The sequence below is a fragment of the Coregonus clupeaformis genome, chromosome 17 (assembly GCF_020615455.1).
Source record: "Coregonus clupeaformis isolate EN_2021a chromosome 17, ASM2061545v1, whole genome shotgun sequence".
NCBI lineage: Eukaryota > Metazoa > Chordata > Actinopteri > Salmoniformes > Salmonidae > Coregonus > Coregonus clupeaformis.
Genome location: NC_059208.1, coordinates 25,552,852 through 25,573,181, shown reverse-complemented (window position 1 = coordinate 25,573,181; position 20,330 = coordinate 25,552,852). Strand labels below are relative to the sequence as shown.

The window sequence follows — 20,330 nt, the reverse complement described above, 5'->3', positions numbered from 1 at the left end:
CATCTGGACGGCCACTGCTACACCACCGCCCTCATCTCCCAGGCCACCAAGGTGTGTGTGTCTATTGCGTGTGTATCAGTGTTGGGGAGTAGTGAACTACATGGAGTTCAACTAGTATGTTAACTACATTTTGCAGTAGCTTGGTGGCAGTTGGACTAAATTCAAATGTTTGTAGTGTTTTCAGTAGTTAATAACTTTTTTGCCACGTAGCGGTGTAGCTGACTACTGGAACGTCACACAATTTTTTGGGGCAAAAAGAAAAGAACATTAGGGTGACAATAATTTCTTTTTTTTGTATCAGACCTGCCTAATTCTCACTTAAAACATTGTTTTTGTGGGCCTCTTGAATGGCGCATCGGTCTAAGGCACTGCATCGCAGTGCTAGAGGCGTTACTACAGACCCGGGTTCATTCCCGGGCTGTGCCACAACCAGCCGTGGCCGGGAGTCCCATAGGATAGCGCACAATTGGCCCAGCGGTTAGGCGGGTCATGTTTCGGAGGACGCGTGACTCCACCTTCGCCTCGCCCGTTGGGGAGTTGCAGCGATGGCCCTCCCTAGTGGCACAGTGGTCTAAGGCACTGCATCACAGTGCTAGCTGTGCCACTAGAGATCCTGGTTCGAATCCAGGCTCTGTCGTAGCCGGCCGCGACCGGGAGATCCATGGGGTGGCGCACAATTGGCCCAGGGTAGGGGAGGGAATGGTTGGCAGGGATGTAGCTCAGTTGGTAGAGCATGGCGTTTGCAACACCAGGGTTGTGGGTTCGATTCCCAGGGGGGGCCAGTATGAAAAAAATTATAATAATGTATGCACTCACTAACTGTAAGTTGCACTGGATAAGAGCATCTGCTAAATGACCCCCCCCCAAAAAAATGAGACAAGATTGAAATTGGGGAGAAAAAACCCATTGTTTTTGTGTTTTATAGGCTAAGTTGTGATCTGTTTTTGCAATTTGTAGTCTATGACATTTCAGATTTCGATATGATAATGTATCATTAAGTAGTTTAAATGTGGTGAACTACTTTTTCAAGGTAACTTTAGGTTCAGTAAACTATATTTTTCTTAATGGTAGCTTTAGTGTAGCTTAACTTCTTCCAGAGTGAAGTAACTGTTAGCTTGGTAAACTATATTTTCAGAGTAGCTTCCCAAAACACTGGTATTTGTGTATTTCGTCGTGTTTTTTTATGTATTGGTTGGTGCAAACAAATTTAATGAAGTACTATGTTATGTTAAGGTTGGTGACCAGCAGCAGCAGCTCCAGATAGGGCTGCCGTCTGACCTGGCTGTGTCCGTCTCACTGCCCACCTCCACCCACTTCACCGGAACCCACCAGTACATCCAGCTGGACAGCAGCACCCCTCTGACCGTCACCTCCCCTCCCCAGGGCCACCTCCAGCCTCTCCAGCTCCACACCCACACTGGGGTGAGCCTCCTCCCCCACACCCACACCCTCACCCTCGCCCCCTCCCAGGTGCTGGTTCAGTATGCGGATGGGTCAGGGGTCAAGAAAGCTGAGGGCGGACACACCAAGGTATTTGTATATTTTTCCATATTTGATGTAAAAAAAAAACATTTTGTATTGAATACATTTTTCATGTTGAACTGTTTGCGAGGAGAGCGTGTGAGTAAGCATGTCATTGTACAGTGTAGACTACGCTGTATCCTGTGCATATGACAAATAAAGGTTGATTTGATTTGAAGGTGGTGCAGCTAAATGGAGAACTGGAGAGGAGTTTCGGTAAACAGAGCTGTGCTGGCATCAAAGGAGTCTCCTACTCTCACCAGAACAATCAGCAGGTTCACCATGGATACGAAGCTCGACACATCCTCATTCCCGCAGACTACACTAACCAGGATTCCACAGGACTACAAACCTCACTGGTGCTGGTAGCAAACGCCCACCCCCACCCTCACCCTCACCCTCACCCTCACCCTACCAGTGGTACTGAGCAGGACAAGGTCCAGGTCCACCCATCACTAATACACAGTGAGGGAGGAGGCATCTGTCTAGGGAAACCTGTCTCCAGAACCTCCTCTTTCACTTCCCTCAACTCCTCTGAGGTTCTGAAGGTCTCTTCTGCCCCTCACACGGTTATCCAGACCACCCACCACTCTGACGAGCCTGTACACAGCCTGTACTCCACCACCCAGGCACCAATCATCGGCTACATCGCCAGCGCAGATAACCAGCACGGCATCAGCTATGCCACCCTGCCGCAGCACCTGGTCATCCCAGACGGCCAGTCCCTCCAGTCTCTCCTGATACCCGTTAGCGGAGTGGGTGGAGTTACTACCACCACTACGGACCTTGAGGCTCCCCGCTCGGTGACCGCCAGGACGGCCACCACCACTGCCAGCACCACCGCCTCTCAGCTGGCTCCAGCTGCCTCATCTCTCCCCCACCCCGCCTACCTCACCGCGGCCCAGTCCAAGTGTGAGATGCTGAGGTCGGACGGCCACCACCAGTCCCCTGCTGTACTCCAGGCCCAAGTACTACCCATCCAACACATCCAAATCCCATCTAACACAGCCGCTACTGTGTTGGCGTCCCCCTCCCCTGCCCCAGCCCCAGCTCCAGCCCCTGTCCAGGCTTCCCTCTCTCCCTCCTCCTCTCCAGCCACGCTCCCTCCGTTCTTCATGCGTGGCTCCATCATCCAGCTGGCGGACGGGGAGCTGAAGCGCGTGGAGGACCTGAAGACAGAGGACTTTATCCAGAGTGCTGAGATCAGCAGTGAGCTGAAGATTGACTCCAGTACCGTGGAACGCATCGACACAGGCCAGACACCCAACGCCGTCGTCATACAGTTCGGTGTCGGGGAACTCAAAGCACAGGTAAGCTAGCTAAGCTTGTTGTTGTCTCCCATCCCCTAGCCTCAGTGCCAGTCTGTTTGTACTATCCTGCCAACTCCTTGTCACTCATTCTCATGCCAAGCATGTTTGGCTTGACAATGACAGCAGTGGTGTTGAAAAGAGCACAAACAGATCTGAGACCAGGCTACCATAACCCATCCTAATGTCAATGTTTATGCCAATAACAGTTTATTGTGTATCCTTTGCGTGTTGTATTCCTCTGCAGGTGTGTGTGGAGGTGCTGCTGGAGTACCCATTCTTTGTGTTCGGCCAGGGCTGGTCTTCCTGCTGCCCAGACCGGACCACTCAGCTGCTGGAGCTGAGCTGTGCCAAGCTGTGTGTTGGGGACGTGTGTGTCTCCCTGACCCTCAGGAGCCTGAGGAGTGGTGGCGGCGCTGTGTCTGGGAGGAACAACAGCTGCCAGGGTCACGAGGTTAAGCTGAGGTACAGCCACAATACTGGGGACATCACACAGGGGTCTAACCACCAGGGGAACAGTCAGGGGAATATTCAAAGTAATGGTCAGAGTAATGGTCAGAGTATTGATCAAATCAACAGTCCGATAAATAGTCGGAGTAATAGTCAGGGTAATAATCAGAGCAACAACAGTCAGAGAGACAGTCAGACAGACAGTCAGACAGACAGTCAGGCAGACAGTCAGGCAGACAGTCAGACAGACAGTCAGACAGACAGTCAGACAGACAGTCAGACAGACAGTCAGAGAGACAGTCAGACAGACAGTCAGAGAGACAGTCAGACAGACAGTCAGAGAGACAGTCAGAGAGACAGTCAGACAGACAGTCAGACAGACAGTCAGAGCATGGACAAGGACTTTAGGAACAGTATGAATGCTGCAGGCAGCAACAGTGTCTTCCTGGTGCAGGTGGCCAAAACAGACAGGTTGAATAAGGAGGACAGGGGCGTCCCCCGCTGTCTGGACCAGGTGACAGGATCTGGACTAAGAACTGGATCTGGATCTGGACCAGGGGTCTACGGAGCTGGAGTTGGACCCAGGGGCACCTCAGACCTGCAGGCTGTCTCAGGGAACGGAGAGATGAGAGATGGAGAAAATAGAGAGATGAGAGAGAGAGAACAGAATAGCCACATGCCCCCTCCTCCGCCCCTCAAGACAGAAGGTGGTGAGGCAGACAAAGAAAAACCCTCGGGTCGTAAGAGGAGGTGGTCTGCTCCAGAGAGAGATCAGACAGAGAGGGCGGACGAGGAACCCCCTTTGACTCTGCCCAAACCCTCTTTTATAACTCAGCAAGTCAAACTCTCCATCGAGGGCAGGTCAAATGTTAGTCGTTGAAAGAGCTGGAGTGTTATACGGGAAGGAGGGAACATTTTTTTATATGTTTGTAACGTTGTTAGTCCTGTTCTCTATTTATCCAGATTAATGTAAAGGATTAGTTTACATCGTATTTACATACATGTATTATGATTCTATTTCTATGGAAGGAACATAGGTGTCTCTGTGTGTGGCCTACTGCCTGGGAGGCCAGTCTCGCTCCAGAAAACAGTTAGTGGCCTACTGCCTGGGAGGTCAGTCTCTAACCAGAAAACAGTTAGTGGCCCACTGCCTGGGAGGCCAGTCTCTCTCCAGAAAACAGTTAGTGGCCCACTGCCTGGGAGGCCAGTCTCTAACCAGAAAACAGTTAGTGGCCCACTGCCTGGGAGGCCAGTCTCTCTCCAGAGTAATCATGGTATTATCAAGTGAAAAAGCTAGAGTCAAGATCATCAGTGACTATGGACCAGTGCCATAGGTCCAGCAGTAGATGAACCTGTGGACATGCATATTGACATTTCTCTACATTCTGTAACTACCTGGCCTCACTACCCACTCATGTGTACACGTCTTTATTTAGACTGAATTGTCACAGGTATTTCTTTTTTTTCTTTCAGTTGAAAATTATATTATTTATCATTTTTCTTATAGCCAAAATAAAGTATTTTACAGAACTCAGGAATGGTGTGGTGTGTGCGTGTGTGTATCTGATTATCATAAAACTGTTTATCATCAAGGATGTAGGAAAGCACTTGGATACATTCAAATTCATTGAGAGAGATAAACAGACAGAGAGAGAGAGAGACAGACAGACAGACAGAGATAGAGAGAGAGAGAGAGACAGAGAGAGAGAGAGACAGACAGAGAGAGAGAGAGAGACAGAGAGAGAGAGAGAGACAGAGAGAGAGATAGACAGACAGACAGACAGAGAGAGAGATGGACAGAGAGATAGAGAGAGAGATAGACAGACAGAGAGAGAGAGAGATAGACAGACAGAGAGAGAGAGAGATAGACAGACAGACAGAGATAGAGAGAGAGAGAGAGAGAGACAGAGAGAGAGAGAGAGATAGACAGACAGAGAGAGAGAGAGAGACAGACAGACAGAGAGATAGACAGACAGAGAGAGAGATAGACAGAGAGAGAGAGAGATAGACAGACAGAGACAGAGAGATAGACAGACAGAGAGAGAGATAGACAGACAGAGAGAGATAGACAGACAGACAGAGAGAGAGCTATGCTTATTGTTATTGTTCAATGTATGGTTATTTTGACCCTTGATTATTTTTGTTACTGTTGTCCCGTTGACAATATTGATTATTATTATTTTAATTATGTTAATATTGTAAATCTCCAAAGTAAGCTTTGGCAATATGTACATTGTTACGTCATGCCAATAAAGCAAATTGAATTGAATTGAATTCAGAGAGAGTGAATGAATGTATGTATACAGTATGAGCTGCAGTGCTGAAATATAATAGTAATTTCCTTTTGGTTGAGGAATGAACCCAGATTATTGGACTAGACTGTTGTTTGCATCTTGTCAATATTCAGGTGAACTGGCAGAGAAACAGACACTGCCCACCGACTGTTTTTCCCTGAGATATGTATGTGGTAAAATATAATCATGGGTGTAGATATTATCCAAAATTAGATCATTGTTATTATTGTACAATCTGTAATTTAAAAACATTTCATGCAAACAAAAAGCTTGTGAAATAACGTTTTTGTGTACCTCCTATGTAAGATACATTTATGTACCCTTTTATTTTACATAGTGTGCAGCGGTCTAAGGCACTGCATCTCAGTGCTTGAGGCGTCACTACAGACCCCCTGGTTCGATTCCAGACTGTATCACAACCGGCCGTGATTGGGACTCCCATAGGGCGGCGCACAATTGGCCCAGCGTCGTCCAGGTTTGGCCGGTGTAGGCCGTCATTGTAAATAAGAATTTGTTCTTAACTGACTTGCCTAGTTAAATAAAGGTTAAATAAAAAACATAAACACGACAGGAAACAAGAGGGATAGAATACTTCAATGTTGATTTTCTAACTGTAGTATTATTGTTTAATTTGTAGGATATACTCCGGTCTGTTCTGTATGATCTATGGTCCCTTTCTTAGAGAGTGTTTTCAGGTTTATGGACCAAATATTTCAGTTGGCATTTTTTAACGTTTCATTTAGATTTGAACATAAAACAAATAATAAATAAAAATACAAAAGAACATGAACAAATGTATTGTCTCTGTATACTCAGAATAATAAATAACAGAGTCAACTGAAATTCTGTCTTTCAACTGTTTCATCCGTCTTTCATCTGTCTTTCAAGAGGAGCAACAGAGCAGCTTTTTACTCTAGCACTCTGTTTTTCCAGCCTGGTCTCATAGACTACACATAACATAGTAAATGTAAATCTGGATTCCAGGACACTCAGTTTAGTATGATATGTTACATTTGGTATGGTTACATAAGACAGAAGGTTACTTAAGGCAAAAACGAAAGTTGGGTGGTTGGTCAGGGTGGATGGGTAGGCATTAAACGTGAACATCAAGCAACCCAAAGGTTGTGTGTTCGAATAACATCACAGACAACTTTAGGATTTTTGCTAATTAGCAACTTTGCAACTACTTACCAAATTTTGGCTACCTTGCAACTACTTAGCATGTTAGCTAACCCTTCCCCAATCCTAACCTTAACCCTAACCTTATACCTAAACTTAACCCCTAACCCTAAACCCTAGCCTAGCTAAGGTTAGCCACCTAGCTAACGTTAGCGTTAGCCACCTAGAGACCTAGCTAACGTTAGCCACAACAAATTGGAATTCATAACATATCATACGATTTGAAAATTAGTAACATATTGTACTAATTGCAATTTGAAATTTTGTAACATATCATGCGAATTGTAATTCATAACATATCCAACGAAATGGAAGATGGACATCCACAAATTAATACCATACCAAACGTAACATATCATACTAATATGTTACGTCTACCCCTGAGTCCAGGTTGGTTTTTCTCTCTGTTTCTCCTCTTTCTGTCTACTGTGTACGGGCAAAGTAACACATGCATTCACATAACAATTGTTGTAGATTCACACTTTCAAATTATACATTCATATTTTCAGCACAATTGAAATCAGGCATTAGGATGTGAAGTTCTAAACAGCCACAAGAAAGATCATATTGTCTGTCCGTCCGTCTGTCTATTTACTACTATGTGAACATGTGGCTGGCCTGCTGTGTGACTCTGATAAAGGTGGTCCTGCGACGAGCTCCTTCAGTTTAGCAGCTCCTACATAGGTACAGGTGGAGTGCAGGCCACCTAGAATGTCCCTGGTGGTGTCCTCTACATCCCCCCTGTACGGCACCTCCACCGTCCTGCCCTCTGACCATCTGCAGGAGGAGGAGGAGGATGGATGGATTGAGGAAGAGGGGAAAACTTGTCAATAAAGCTATGGTCTTCCATTGGGTTGATCAGGCACATTGATTTCTTAGTCTTCAACATCATCAACAGTTCTGCACTAAGGAGACTAGAGCTAACTACTAAATTGACATTTTGTGAAGAAAATGTGTGTGCTTGCTTGTAAGATACTATTAGAAAAACTGAAAGGATACTGTATTTACAGTGGGGGAAAAAAGTATTTAGTCAGCCACCAATTGTGCAAGTTCTCCCACTTAAAAAGATGAGGGAGGCCTGTAATTTTCATCATAGGTACACGTCAACTATGACAGACAAATTGAGATTTTTTTTCCAGAAAATCACTTTGTAGGATTTTTAATGAATTTATTTGCAAATTATGGTGGAAAATAAGTATTTGGTCACCTACAAACAAGCAAGATTTCTGTCTCTCACAGACCTGTAACTTCTTCTTTAAGAGGCTCCTCTGTCCTCCACTCGTTACCTGTATTAATGGCACCTGTTTGAACTTGTTATCAGTATAAAAGACACCTGTCCACAACTTCAAACAGTCACACTCCAAACTCCACTATGGCCAAGACCAAAGAGCTGTCAAAGGACACCAGAAACAAAATTGTAGACCTGCACCAGGCTGGGAAGACTGAATCTGCAATAGGTAAGCAGCTTGGTTTGAAGGAATCAACTGTGGGAGCAATTATTAGGAAATGGAAGACATACAAGACCACTGATAATCTCCCCTCGATCTGGGGCTCCACGCAAGATCTCACCCCGTGGGGTCAAAATGATCACAAGAACGGTGAGCAAAAAATCCCAGAACCACACGGGGGGACCTAGTGAATGACCTGCAGAGAGCTGGGACCAAAGTAACAAAGCCTACCATCAGTAACACACTACGCCGCCAGGGACTCAAATCCTGCAGTGTCAGACGTGTCCCCCTGCTTAAGCCAGTACATGTCCAGGCCCGTCTGAAGTTTGCTAGAGTGCATTTGGATGATCCAGAAGAGGATTGGGAGAATGTCATATGGTCAGACGAAACCAAAATATAACTTTTTGGTAAAAACTCAACTCGTCGTGTTTGGAGGACTAAGAATGCTGAGTTGCATCCAAAGAACGCCATACCTACTGTGAAGCATGGGGGTGGAAACATCATGCTTTGGGGCTGTTTTTCTGCAAAGGGACCAGGACGACTGATCCGTGTAAAGGAAAGAATGAATGGGGCCATGTATCGTGAGATTTTGAGTGAAAACCTCCTTCCATCAGCAAGGGCATTGAAGATGAAACGTGGCTGGGTCTTTCAGCATGACAATGATCCCAAACACACCGCCCGGGCAACGAAGGAGTGGCTTCGTAAGAAGCATTTCAAGGTCCTGGAGTGGCCTAGCCAGTCTCCAGATCTCAACCCCATAGAAAATCTTTGGAGGGAGTTGAAAGTCCGTGTTGCCCAGCGACAGCCCCAAAACATCACTGCTCTAGAGGAGATCTGCATGGAGGAATGGGCCAAATACCAGCAACAGTGTGTGAAAACCTTGTGAAGACTTACAGAAAACGTTTGACCTGTGTCATTGCCAACAAAGGGTATATAACAAAGTATTGAGAAACTTTTGTTATTGACCAAATACTTATTTTCCACCATAATTTGCAAATAAATTCATAAAAAATCCTACAATGTGATTTTCTGGAATTTTTTTCCTCATTTTGTCTGTCATAGTTGACGTATACCTATGATGAAAATTACAGGCCTCTCATCTTTTTAAGTGGGAGAACTTGCACAATTGGTGGCTGACTAAATGCTTTTTTTCCCCACTGTATATACTGTGGGCGGAAGGTAGGCTAGCGCAGGGGTTCCCAACCAGGGGTACAAGGACCCCTGGGGGTACTTGGCCTATCCACAGGGGGTACTTGATGAGACTCATGAGACCATTGGCTTTGTCACGTTCGTTGACGGACGGGTCAGACCAAGGCGCAGCGTGATATGCATACATGTTTATTTAAACTTAATAAACACAACGACAAAACAAGAAACAAAACGAAACGTGAAGTCCAAGGTAGACACAAACAACATACCTTTCACGGAACAAGATCCCACAACTACACAGTGCCAATAGGCTGCTTAAGTATGGTCCCCAATCAGAGACAACGGGCTACAGCTGCCTCTGATTGGGAACCACACCGGCCAACATAGATCTACACATAATAGATCAACACATAGAAAATCCTACATAACAAAGAATATACACACCCTGACTCAACATATACGAGTCCCCTGAGTCAGGGCGTGACAGGCTTACTGTTAAAATGCACATGAGGGGGTACTTCAGGGGTACTTCGGGCAGAGCAAAGTTCAATTGGTGGTACAGTAACCAAAAAAGGTTGGGAACCACTGGCCTAGCGGTTAGATCATTGGGCCAGTAACCGTAAGGTTGCTAGTTTGAATCCCAGTGCCGGCAAGGTGAAAAAATCTGTTGAAGTGCCCTTGAGCAAGGCACTTAACACTAATTGCTCCAGGGTTGCTGTTGATAATGGTAGACCCTGGCTGTGACCTCACTCTCCGAGGTTGTCTCAGGGAGAGTGGGATATGCAAAAAACACATTTCCAATTCACATGTGTAAAACAGGACAGATATAAGCACCCACCAAATTATTATTATTGTACCTGTACTCTGCCACTCCCCCTACATATTTCTTCATGACCGTGTCAGAGCTCATCCCATAGAACAGCTTGATCTTTTTGCCATTCTTCTCAATTATCTCTCCGGCACACTGGTCGTGGCCAGCCAGTGTGGCCCCCCAGCATCACAAAGTCAGCTCCCGCGCCTAGAATCACACAGACACAACCCTGTTCAGAGTGGGGCAGGCAAGGCAGTATCTTGGAGTGATACAGCACAACGTATGCTTCCCAAATGGCATCCTATTCCCAATATAGTGCCCTACTTTGACCCGGGCCCTATAGGGAATAGGATACACACAATGTCAATTTGGGACACATACAATGTCACTATGATAGTATGATTTATCAAACCAGGACTCACCAAATGCCTTAGCCACATCGCCAGGACAGCTGCATCCGCCATCCTGGTGAGATAAGACAAAACGTATTGAGCAAACATTGTGGAACGTTCAGTGGTTCATTCTCTCAAAGGGAAAGCCAGGCGGAACCGAGCTCCAGCACCTTAACCCCTTGGTTCGTTCAGATATAAATGTTGTGTAGATAGATGTATTGTGCAGGTGCGTTGCACCCTCCTGAATCCGACCCAAGAGGTCAGAATGTCAGAAGGTTCTTGAGGTCAGAGGTCACTCACTGAGATGATGTGACCCTTCAGGCCGTGGGCGGAGTCTGCACACTCTATGACAGCACTGAGCTGGGGGTATCCCACTCCCGTCTTAATATGTGTCGTACACACAGAACCTAGAGGGGAATCATGACGTGTCAGTTTGTATGAGCTGACTGCACTCAGCTGAAGTAATTTTTTCTCTTGAAGGAAGCCCTGGTGAACTCATAATTCCATAGAGTGCTCTACTTATAGTAGGGAATAGGGTGCTATTTGAGACACAATCTAGGAGTTCACTGTGTTTTCTGTTGAGTGTAAAAAAAGTGATGTTGTTGTGGATACAGACAGACAGAGTAACAGAGAGTAACAGACAGAGTAACAGACATCATACCAGAGTAACAGACATCATACCAGAGTAACAGACATCATACCAGAGTAACAGACATCATACCAGAGTAACAGACATCATACCAGAGTAACAGACAGAGTAACAGAGTAACAGACAGAGTAGCATAGTAACAGAGTAACATACATAGTAACAGAGTAATAGACAGTAACAGACAGAGTAACAGAGTAACAGATAGAGTAACATAATAACAGACAGAGTAACAGACAGCGTAACAGACAGCATACCAGATTAACAGACAGAGTAACAGACAGAGTAACATAATTACAGACAGAGTAACAGACAGCGTAACTGAGTAACAGACAGAGTAACAGAGTAACAGACATAGTAACAGACAGAGTAACAGACAGAGTAACATAATAACAGACAGAGTAACAGACATCATACCAGAGTAACAGACATCATACCAGAGTAACAGACATCATACCAGAGTAACAGACATCATACCAGAGTAACAGACATCATACCAGAGTAACAGACAGAGTAACAGAGTAACAGACAGAGTAGCATAGTAACAGAGTAACATACATAGTAACAGAGTAATAGACAGTAACAGACAGAGTAACAGAGTAACAGATAGAGTAACATAATAACAGACAGAGTAACAGACAGCGTAACAGACAGCATACCAGATTAACAGACAGAGTAACAGACAGAGTAACATAATTACAGACAGAGTAACAGACAGCGTAACAGAGTAACAGACATAGTACCAGAGTAACAGACATAGTAACAGACAGAGTTACTAACCACTGCCTGAGCTGACTGCTATGTGCTGAGGGGGACGGGGCAGCAGTGTGAGAGAACAACCAGGGTTGGAAGTATGGAGGTGCTACCATAGAAATAGAATCGTTAGAACGGGGCTGGAGCCTCTGACCATGGCAATTTGACGATAAACTCATGGGTAAACTAAAAATGGCTACCAGTGCACACATTATGGCATCATTGACTTGTAAATGGGTGGCTGTTCTAGTGATTATATTTCTATGGGTGCTACTACAAGCACTCCCATAACCAATCAGAGCACTAGTCCTTATAAGCATTAGGAACATTACCATGGTCCATCCACTATTTCCATAACAACTCCTGAAGTCAATACATTATTCAAACCCTGGGGCCACCACTGTTGCATGGTGTCATTAAAATGCTGTATGAAGACAATTCTAGCTGTCCTCCAAACATTGTTGTCTAGGATTATTACAAACCTCCAAACATTCTGGACACTTGGCTGCAAAAGCCTTCCACTCCTCCACAGTGTAGTGCTTCTGCATGGCGGTGAAGAGAGTTTGCTAGAGGAGAATGTAGAGAAACAAGAAGAAAGGAAATTCACAGCATTACTTAGTCCTCTGGCAACTGACCTTTCACAGATCATCACCCTGGCAACCCTTTCACTGGTCATCAGGTTGTCAAGACTTCACTGAAGCAGAACTGGGGATGACAGAGAAACAACAGAACTACTGGAGTTTCTCCTGGTCTGATCATGTGGTCAGTAAAAAACTCCCTGACCCTTACCATGGCATGTGTCCAGCAGTGTTTCTGATGACAACACCAGGTGTGTGTCTCAAATGGCACCCTATTGACTATATAGTGTACTACTACTGACCAGGGCCCTGTGGGAATAGGGTGCCATTTGGGAATAGGGTGCCATTTGGGAATAGAGTGACATTTAGGAATAGGGTGCCATTTGGGAATAGGATGCCATTTGGGAATATGGTGCCATTTGGGAATAGGGTGCCATTTTGGAATAGAGTGACATTTGGGAATAGGGTGCCATTTGGGAATAGGGTGCCATTTGGGAATAGGGTGCTATTTGAGAATAGGGTGCTATTTGCGTCCCATAGTGCTCTGGTCAAAAGTAGTGGACTATATAGGGAATCGGGTGCCATTTGGGATGCACAACCCCAAACGGTACAGCGCTTACCTTGCTGAGGACGTGTGCCATCTCAAAGGTGCCCGTGGTGTCCATGTTGGCAGCAATGATGGGGATGCCATGGTAACTCTGCTTGGAATTACGGAACGTGAACGTCCTCTGTAGGTCCACCTGTGAGGAGGGGAGCACAGTAACAATAAATAATCATAGTGTGTCCCAAATGGCACCCTATTCCCTATATAGTGCACTACTGTTGATCAGAGCGCTATGAATCCTGGTCAAAGGTAGTGCGCTACGTAGGGAATAGGGTGCCATTTGGGACACAAGCCAATATATCTCAAATTGTATTCACAAACGCCTATCAAAACATCAAAAGGCACAAATGCACATCATAAAAAGTAAGAATGAAAGAGGAAACTACACAGACATTTAGCATTAGGAGTTGTGGGTATACTGCCTAATGTCAGGACAGTTGACATAACATGACCGAATTGGAATGACTAGTTAAGTTGTGGTAATGCATAACATACAGGTTATGTTTGCTGGATTTGCCCCAGAGTGATGGCCTATATTGAAACTTGGATCATGTTTCAGGGTTTAAAGATGTTAGAACACTGGTATGGAAGTAGATTTAAAAAACAACAACATATGTTCTTATTTCTCCCCGAGACGTCTCTCCATCAGGGGTCAAATTAATGACAATGGTGGCAACAAATAACCTATTCTCCATCCTTCAATCTAATTAAATGACTAATCAACAAACCAATGGCTGGTAGTGGATGTATGAAAGCATAATATTGTGTCAACTACAGTAAAACGACACATTAAAAAAGGCCTTGATCTCAATCCTCTGATGATGATGTCTCATTGTTTCCTCAGCATGCCTGGGTTCATCATGAATCAGGTTGAGCCTCAGCCTGCCTAGATTCACCATGAATCAGCCTGAGCCTCAGCCTGCCTGGGTTCACCATGAATCAACCTGAATCAGCCTGAACCTCAGCCTGCCTGATTTCATCATGAGTCAGCCTGAGCCTCAGCCTGCCTGGGTTCATCATGAGTCAGCCTGAGCCTCAGCCTGCCTGGGTTCATCATGAAACAGCCTGAGCCTCAGCCTGCCTGGGTTCATCATAAATCAGCCTGAGCCTCAGCCTGCCTGGGTTCATCATGAATCAGCCTGAGCCTCAGCCTGCCTGTGTTCATCATGAATCAGCCTGAGCCTCAGCCTGCCTGGGTTCATCATGAATCAGCCTGAGCCTCAGCCTGCCTGGGTTCATCATGAATCAGCCTGAGCCTCAGCCTGCCTAGGTTCCCCATAAAAAAAGATGCAAATAGAGCTTCAGATGTAGGACAGAATAGATTGTGTCTCTGTCTGCGTCCCAAATGACACCCTATTCCCTACATAGTACACTACTTTTGAGAGCCCTATGGTGCATTATATAGAGAATAGGGTACCATTTGGGACGCCCACTCAGTGTCACACTCAGTGTCCCATATGGGCCCTGGTCAAAAGTAGAGAACTATATAGGGAATCGGGTGCCATTTGGGAATATGGTGCAAGCCTGACTCTCTCATGTCATACACTGTAAAAAAAAACAAAAAATAAATAAATAAAATAAACACCCACAAATCTAGTTGTTTCAACCAATCATTATTCAGTAACTGGTTCCACAGCCTTGTTTTAGTTTACTCAACTCATCGGTCAAAGTGTTACCTGAACTTAACATGTTTAGTTGGCCCAAACCTAGCTACAATATGAGAAAACGTAGGCAAAATCTTCAGTCAACTTAAAATGATGGGTTTGCTTAATTGGTCTCATATATTCATTCAACTATAAATTATGATTTTTGGCATCTTACCTGAAAAAAAGGCTGTGGAACTAGTTACACACACACACACACACACACACACACACATAGACTGGATTGTTCAAAAAAATGAGGCATATTCCATTTTGTTAGCGTTTAACACAGTGTGTCATGTATCATATCATGCCATTCATGTCTCACATCATGCCATTTCGTGTCCCATATCATGCCATTTCATGTGTCATATCATGCCATTTCGTGTGTCATATCATGCCATTTCATGTCTCATATCATTGTCACGTTCGTTCATAGACGGGTCAGACCAAGGCGCAGCGTGATATGCATACATGTTTATTTGAACCGAATAAACAACAAACTAAACGAAACGTGAAGTCCAAGGTACACAAACAACATACCTCACACGGAACAAGATCCCACAACTCAATAGTGCCAATAGGCTGCCTAAGTATGGTCCCCAATCAGAGACAACGAGCGACAGCTGCCTCTGATTGGGAACCACACCGGCCAACATAGAAATACCCATACTAGATGAAAACATAGAACTACACAACATAGAATATACACACCCTGACTCAACATATAAGCGTCCCCTGAGTCAGGGCGTGACAGTACCCCCCCCCAAAGGTGCGGACTCCGACCGCACAACATAAGCATAACAGGGTAGGGGCCGGGTGGGCATTCCGCCTCGGAGGCGGATCCGGCTCAGGGCGTGACGACCTCTCACTCTTCGCCTCCCTGTTGCGCCCCTGGTCTGGTCTAGACCTCGGCGCGTTGCTTCCCCTCTCCTTCCTCCCACGATACGCCAGGCCCAGTCTGGACCCTGGTGTGGGAGACCCCGAACCTGGAGAGGAGCAGGCACGGGCCGGACCGGACTGGCGACGCGCACCACTGGCTTGGTGCGAGGAGCAGGAACAGGCCGGGCCGGTCTGGCGACGCGCACCACTGGCTTGGTGTGCGGAGCAGGAACAGGCCGGGCCGGGCTGGCGACGCGCACCACTGGCTTGGTGCGAGGAGCAGGAACAGGCCGGGCCGGGCTGGCGACGCGCACCACTGGCTTAGTGCGGGGAGCAGGAACGGGCCGGACCGGGCTGGCGACGCGCCCCACTGTCTTGGTGCGAGGAGCAGGAACAGGAACGGGCCGGGCTGGCGACGCGCACCACTGGCTTGGTGCGAGGAGCAGGAACAGGCCGGGCCGGGCTGGCGACGCGCACCACTGGCTTGGTGCGAGGAGCAGGAACAGACCGGGCCGGGCTGGCGACGCGCACCACTGGCTTAGTGCGGGGAGCAGGAATGGGCCGGACCGGGCTGGCGACGCGCACCACTGGCTTGGTGCGAGGAGCAGGAACGGGTCGGGCCGTACTGGGAACACGCACCACTGGCTTAGTGCGGGGAGCAGGAACGGGCCGGACCGGGCTGGCGACGCGCACCACTGTCTTGGTGCGAGGAGCAGGAACAGGAACGGGCCGGGCTGGCGACGCGCACCACTGGCTTGGTGCGAGGAGCAGGAACAGGCCGGGCCGGGCTGGCGACGCGCACCACTGGCTTGGTGCGAGGAGCAGGAACAGACCGGGCCGGGCTGGCGACGCGCACCACTGGCTTAGTGCGGGGAGCAGGAACGGGCCGGACCGGGCTGGCGACGCGCACCACTGGCTTGGTGCGAGGAGCAGGAACGGGTCGGGCCGTACTGGGAACACGCACCACTGGCTTAGTGCGGGGAGCAGGAACGGGCCGGACCGGACTGGCGACACGCACCACTTGCTTGGTGCGAGGAGCGGGACTGGGTTCCTTTATTAACCCCCTGCTGCCTAACCAGCTCCTCTCGCCGTGCCTCTACACTTTCCTTCTCCCTTTTAGCCTCCTGTAGCGCCTCCCTCTGACCGAATAACTCCTGCTCCCTCTGAACCTATAGCCCCCGTAACATGGTGGCCTCCTCTCCTAACCTGCAGATTCGCCCTTCCACGGCCTCCTGCTGCCTCGTCATCCACCCCGTGTGCCCCCAAAAAATGTTCTTGGGGTTGCCTCTCGGGTCTCCGTCGTCGGCACGGTTGGCGCCGTTTCTCCTCTCCTACCTGGGCATCAACCTTCATCGCCTCCCGATAACGGACGGCCTCCTCCTCAGTAATTCTCCCCCAACCGAGGAGGACATCTACTAAAGTTACCTCCCGTTGAATCCCCGGCGTTTGCTCCTTCTGGGCACGCTGCTTGGTCCTTGTTTGGTGGGATCTTCTGTCGCGTTCGTTCATAGACGTGTCAGACCAAGGTGCAGCGTGATATGCATACATGTTAATTTGAACCGAATAAACAACAAACTAAACGAAACGTGAAGTCCAAGGTACACAAACAACATACCTCACACGGAACAAGATCCCACAACTCAATAGTGCCAATAGGCTGCCTAAGTATGGTCCCCAATCAGAGACAACGAGCGACAGCTGCCTCTGATTGGGAACCACACCGGCCAACATAGAAATACCCATACTAGAATGAAAACATAGAACTACACAACATAGAATATACACACCCTGACTCAACATATAAGCGTCCCCTGAGTCAGGGCGTGACAATCATGCCATTTCGTGTGTCATATCATGCCATTTCATGTGTCATATCATGCCATTTCATGTCTCATATCATGCCATTTCATGTGTCATATCATACCATTTCATGTCTCATATCATGCCATTTCATGTCTCATATCATGCCATTTCATGTCTCATATCATGCCATTTCATGTCTCATATCATGCCATGTCATGTCTCATATCATGCCATTTCATGTCTCATATCATGCCATTTCATGTCTCATATCATGCCATTTCATGTGTCATATCATGCCATTTCATGTGTCATATCATGCCATTTCATGTCTCATATCATGCCATGTCATGTTTCATATCATGCCATTTCATGTCTCATATCATGCCATTTCATGTCTCATATCATGCCATTTCATGTCTCATATCATGCCATTTCCTGTCTCATATCATGCCATTTCATGTGTCATATCATGCCATTTCATGTCTCATATCATGCCATTTCATGTCTCATATCATGCCATTTCGTGTGTCATATCATGCCATTTCGTGTGTCATATCATGACATTTTGTGTGTCATATCATGCCATTTCGTGTCTCATATCATGCCATTTTGTGTGTCATATCATGCCATTTCATGTCTCATATCATGCTATTTCATGTCTCATATCATGCCATTTCATGTCTCATATCATGCCATGTCATGTCTCTCATGACATCACATAGCGGTATAGGTGTTGACAGGTGCTAGCCAGACAGAAACATTGTGAACACTGTTATCATAATAAACCTCAGGTCTGTAGGGAGGGAAAGATGTCAGTGCCAGGCAGACAGTGGGAGAAGGCACAAACAGACACACACACGTTGACGTATACACACACACACACACACACAGACCAGTATGCAGAGTCAAACACACACACAAGCATGCACGCACAGGCGCACGCACATACACACACACATACCAGCCCTGCTAAGGGAAGGTGACCTCCACACACACAGGGGAGGTTACTGTGTTCTGCTGTAGCAAGCTAAGGAACAATAAGAGTACTTCCTACACAGAGATCCACTATATCACCAGTTCTATATGTAATCCTATGGTATCCTATCTCTTTCACCTCTTTTCACCACTGACCCTCCACAACTGACCAACCCAACACAGCTGTCATTTCTGATTCAACACACATTTGAACATTGTACATAAGACTTAATGCTCTTGGCCCCCTTGGGAGCATAGGGTGTCCACCATGACTCCACCTCTCTCTTTTCTGTGCTAACAAGATAAAACTCATTAGACATCTACAACAACAACAGCAGCAGCAGCAGCAGCAGCAGCTGTAAAGGCTGGTTTATAATACCCCATCCTCTCCTTACCTCTAACCTGCTCTTCAGGCTGCTTCTCTTGGGTCTGAACAGGACATCTTTAAAGTCCAGCTTCACATCCACGTCTATCCTGGGCATGATGGCCTGTCACCTCAGGGATGTTCCAATCCCTGTCCCAGTCCAATAAATCAATAAATCTATGAAACACTAGATCAATATAGAGCCTGTGGTCTGGTCTGCTGAGACCCAGACAGTAGCCAACCCTGAACCTCCAGATGCATGCTAACAGACACTCCTCTCCCAGCAGCACCTACGGCTTTATTTGGTTTGGCCTGACCTCCTTTTCCCCTCTTTCTCTATCTGTCTTGCTCTCTCTCTCTCTCACACACTCACACACACACACACACTCACACTCCCACTCTCTCACACACACACACACACACACACACACACACACACACACACACACACACACACACACACACACACACACACACACACACACACACACACACACACAGCACTAGTAGTAGCGGTATTGTCACTGGCCATCTGACACACATTCATGTCAGATGGACCTATCACTGCAGAGAACAGCAAAGCTGCTGACAGAACCAGGAAGTGCTGGAGTCAGTCAGCATCCTCAGAGGGGACGTGGTGAGGTTTATACACTAAACATTCACAAGGTGGGAAACAAGACATTTTTGAGGGGGCAACTGAAGGCCAAATTCTGTGCATTACTTTGCATTAACTCTATGTGTTATTATCCTATGGATACAATTATCATTATCATCATCATCATCATCATCCTCTTCATTGTATCATTCTATTCATCATCCTCACCATGATCATCATCTATATAATCAAAATAATTTCTCAAATATTGAGAAAACAGCATGGAACCTGAATCACACAATGAAATAGGGTTTATTACCCAACTCTACCACTAGGTGGGGTAAGAGCGTTTATTTTCAAGAGGAAAAGTTTGAGTGCAAACTGCACCAAAGTCCCACAAAGAAATGTCCTAATAACAGACTGTGGACTGTCTTCAACAATGAGACATATTCCATTTAGTTAGCATTTAACACAAATGATCACCTTAATAAATTATGATATCTTCACCCTGCATCCATAGGCTACCCTTTCTTAAAACTTTAATTGATGAATTCAACAAAAAGTTATTCAAATGAGCTGTTCACCTGTTTACATTATGATATGTGTAGCCTAAAGGGCTTTTTTACCTTTGTCAAATTAATATTTTTTCCCCCCATTTCAATGTATTGAATTGGTTATCTTTCAAAATCATCAAATTGGATCAAATTGTTGAAAATCTGAAACCTGGCCATAAGCCTTCCCGTTCACCATCTATTTCCTCAGGTCTCTACAGCAGCTGAGAAAGATAACCCAGACTACCATCATCTACAGGTTCACTGTACATTCTATCCTGACAATGATTGATTGGCACTGCACACTTTGGATCTAATCAATGAAAATCAAAAATCTGGCCCCCACCATATCATGATGAAAACCCTGTGGAAGGCAGCTTGCCAT

At 46.4% G+C, this 20,330-nt stretch overlaps 1 protein-coding gene and 1 pseudogene across 1 annotated transcript in view; one reads left to right on the top strand and one right to left on the bottom strand.

The window, feature by feature from the left end:
• Nucleotides 1-4,812, top strand: part of LOC121543753 (ataxin-1-like) — a 5,486-nt gene extending 674 nt beyond the window's left edge. The window contains exons 1-5 of the mRNA XM_045226206.1: nucleotides 1-51; nucleotides 1,234-1,530; nucleotides 1,701-2,831; nucleotides 3,076-3,293; nucleotides 3,733-4,812. The exon at nucleotides 1-51 is cut by the window's left edge and continues 674 nt beyond it. Of these exons, the coding sequence (XP_045082141.1) occupies nucleotides 1-51; nucleotides 1,234-1,530; nucleotides 1,701-2,831; nucleotides 3,076-3,293; nucleotides 3,733-3,754 (1,719 nt within the window). The 3' untranslated portion in view covers nucleotides 3,755-4,812. The remainder of the gene's footprint in view (nucleotides 52-1,233; nucleotides 1,531-1,700; nucleotides 2,832-3,075; nucleotides 3,294-3,732) is intronic.
• Nucleotides 4,813-7,348: 2,536 nt separating this feature from the next.
• LOC121543754 lies at nucleotides 7,349-19,060 on the bottom strand (annotated as a pseudogene).
• Nucleotides 19,061-20,330: the final 1,270 nt, after the last annotated feature.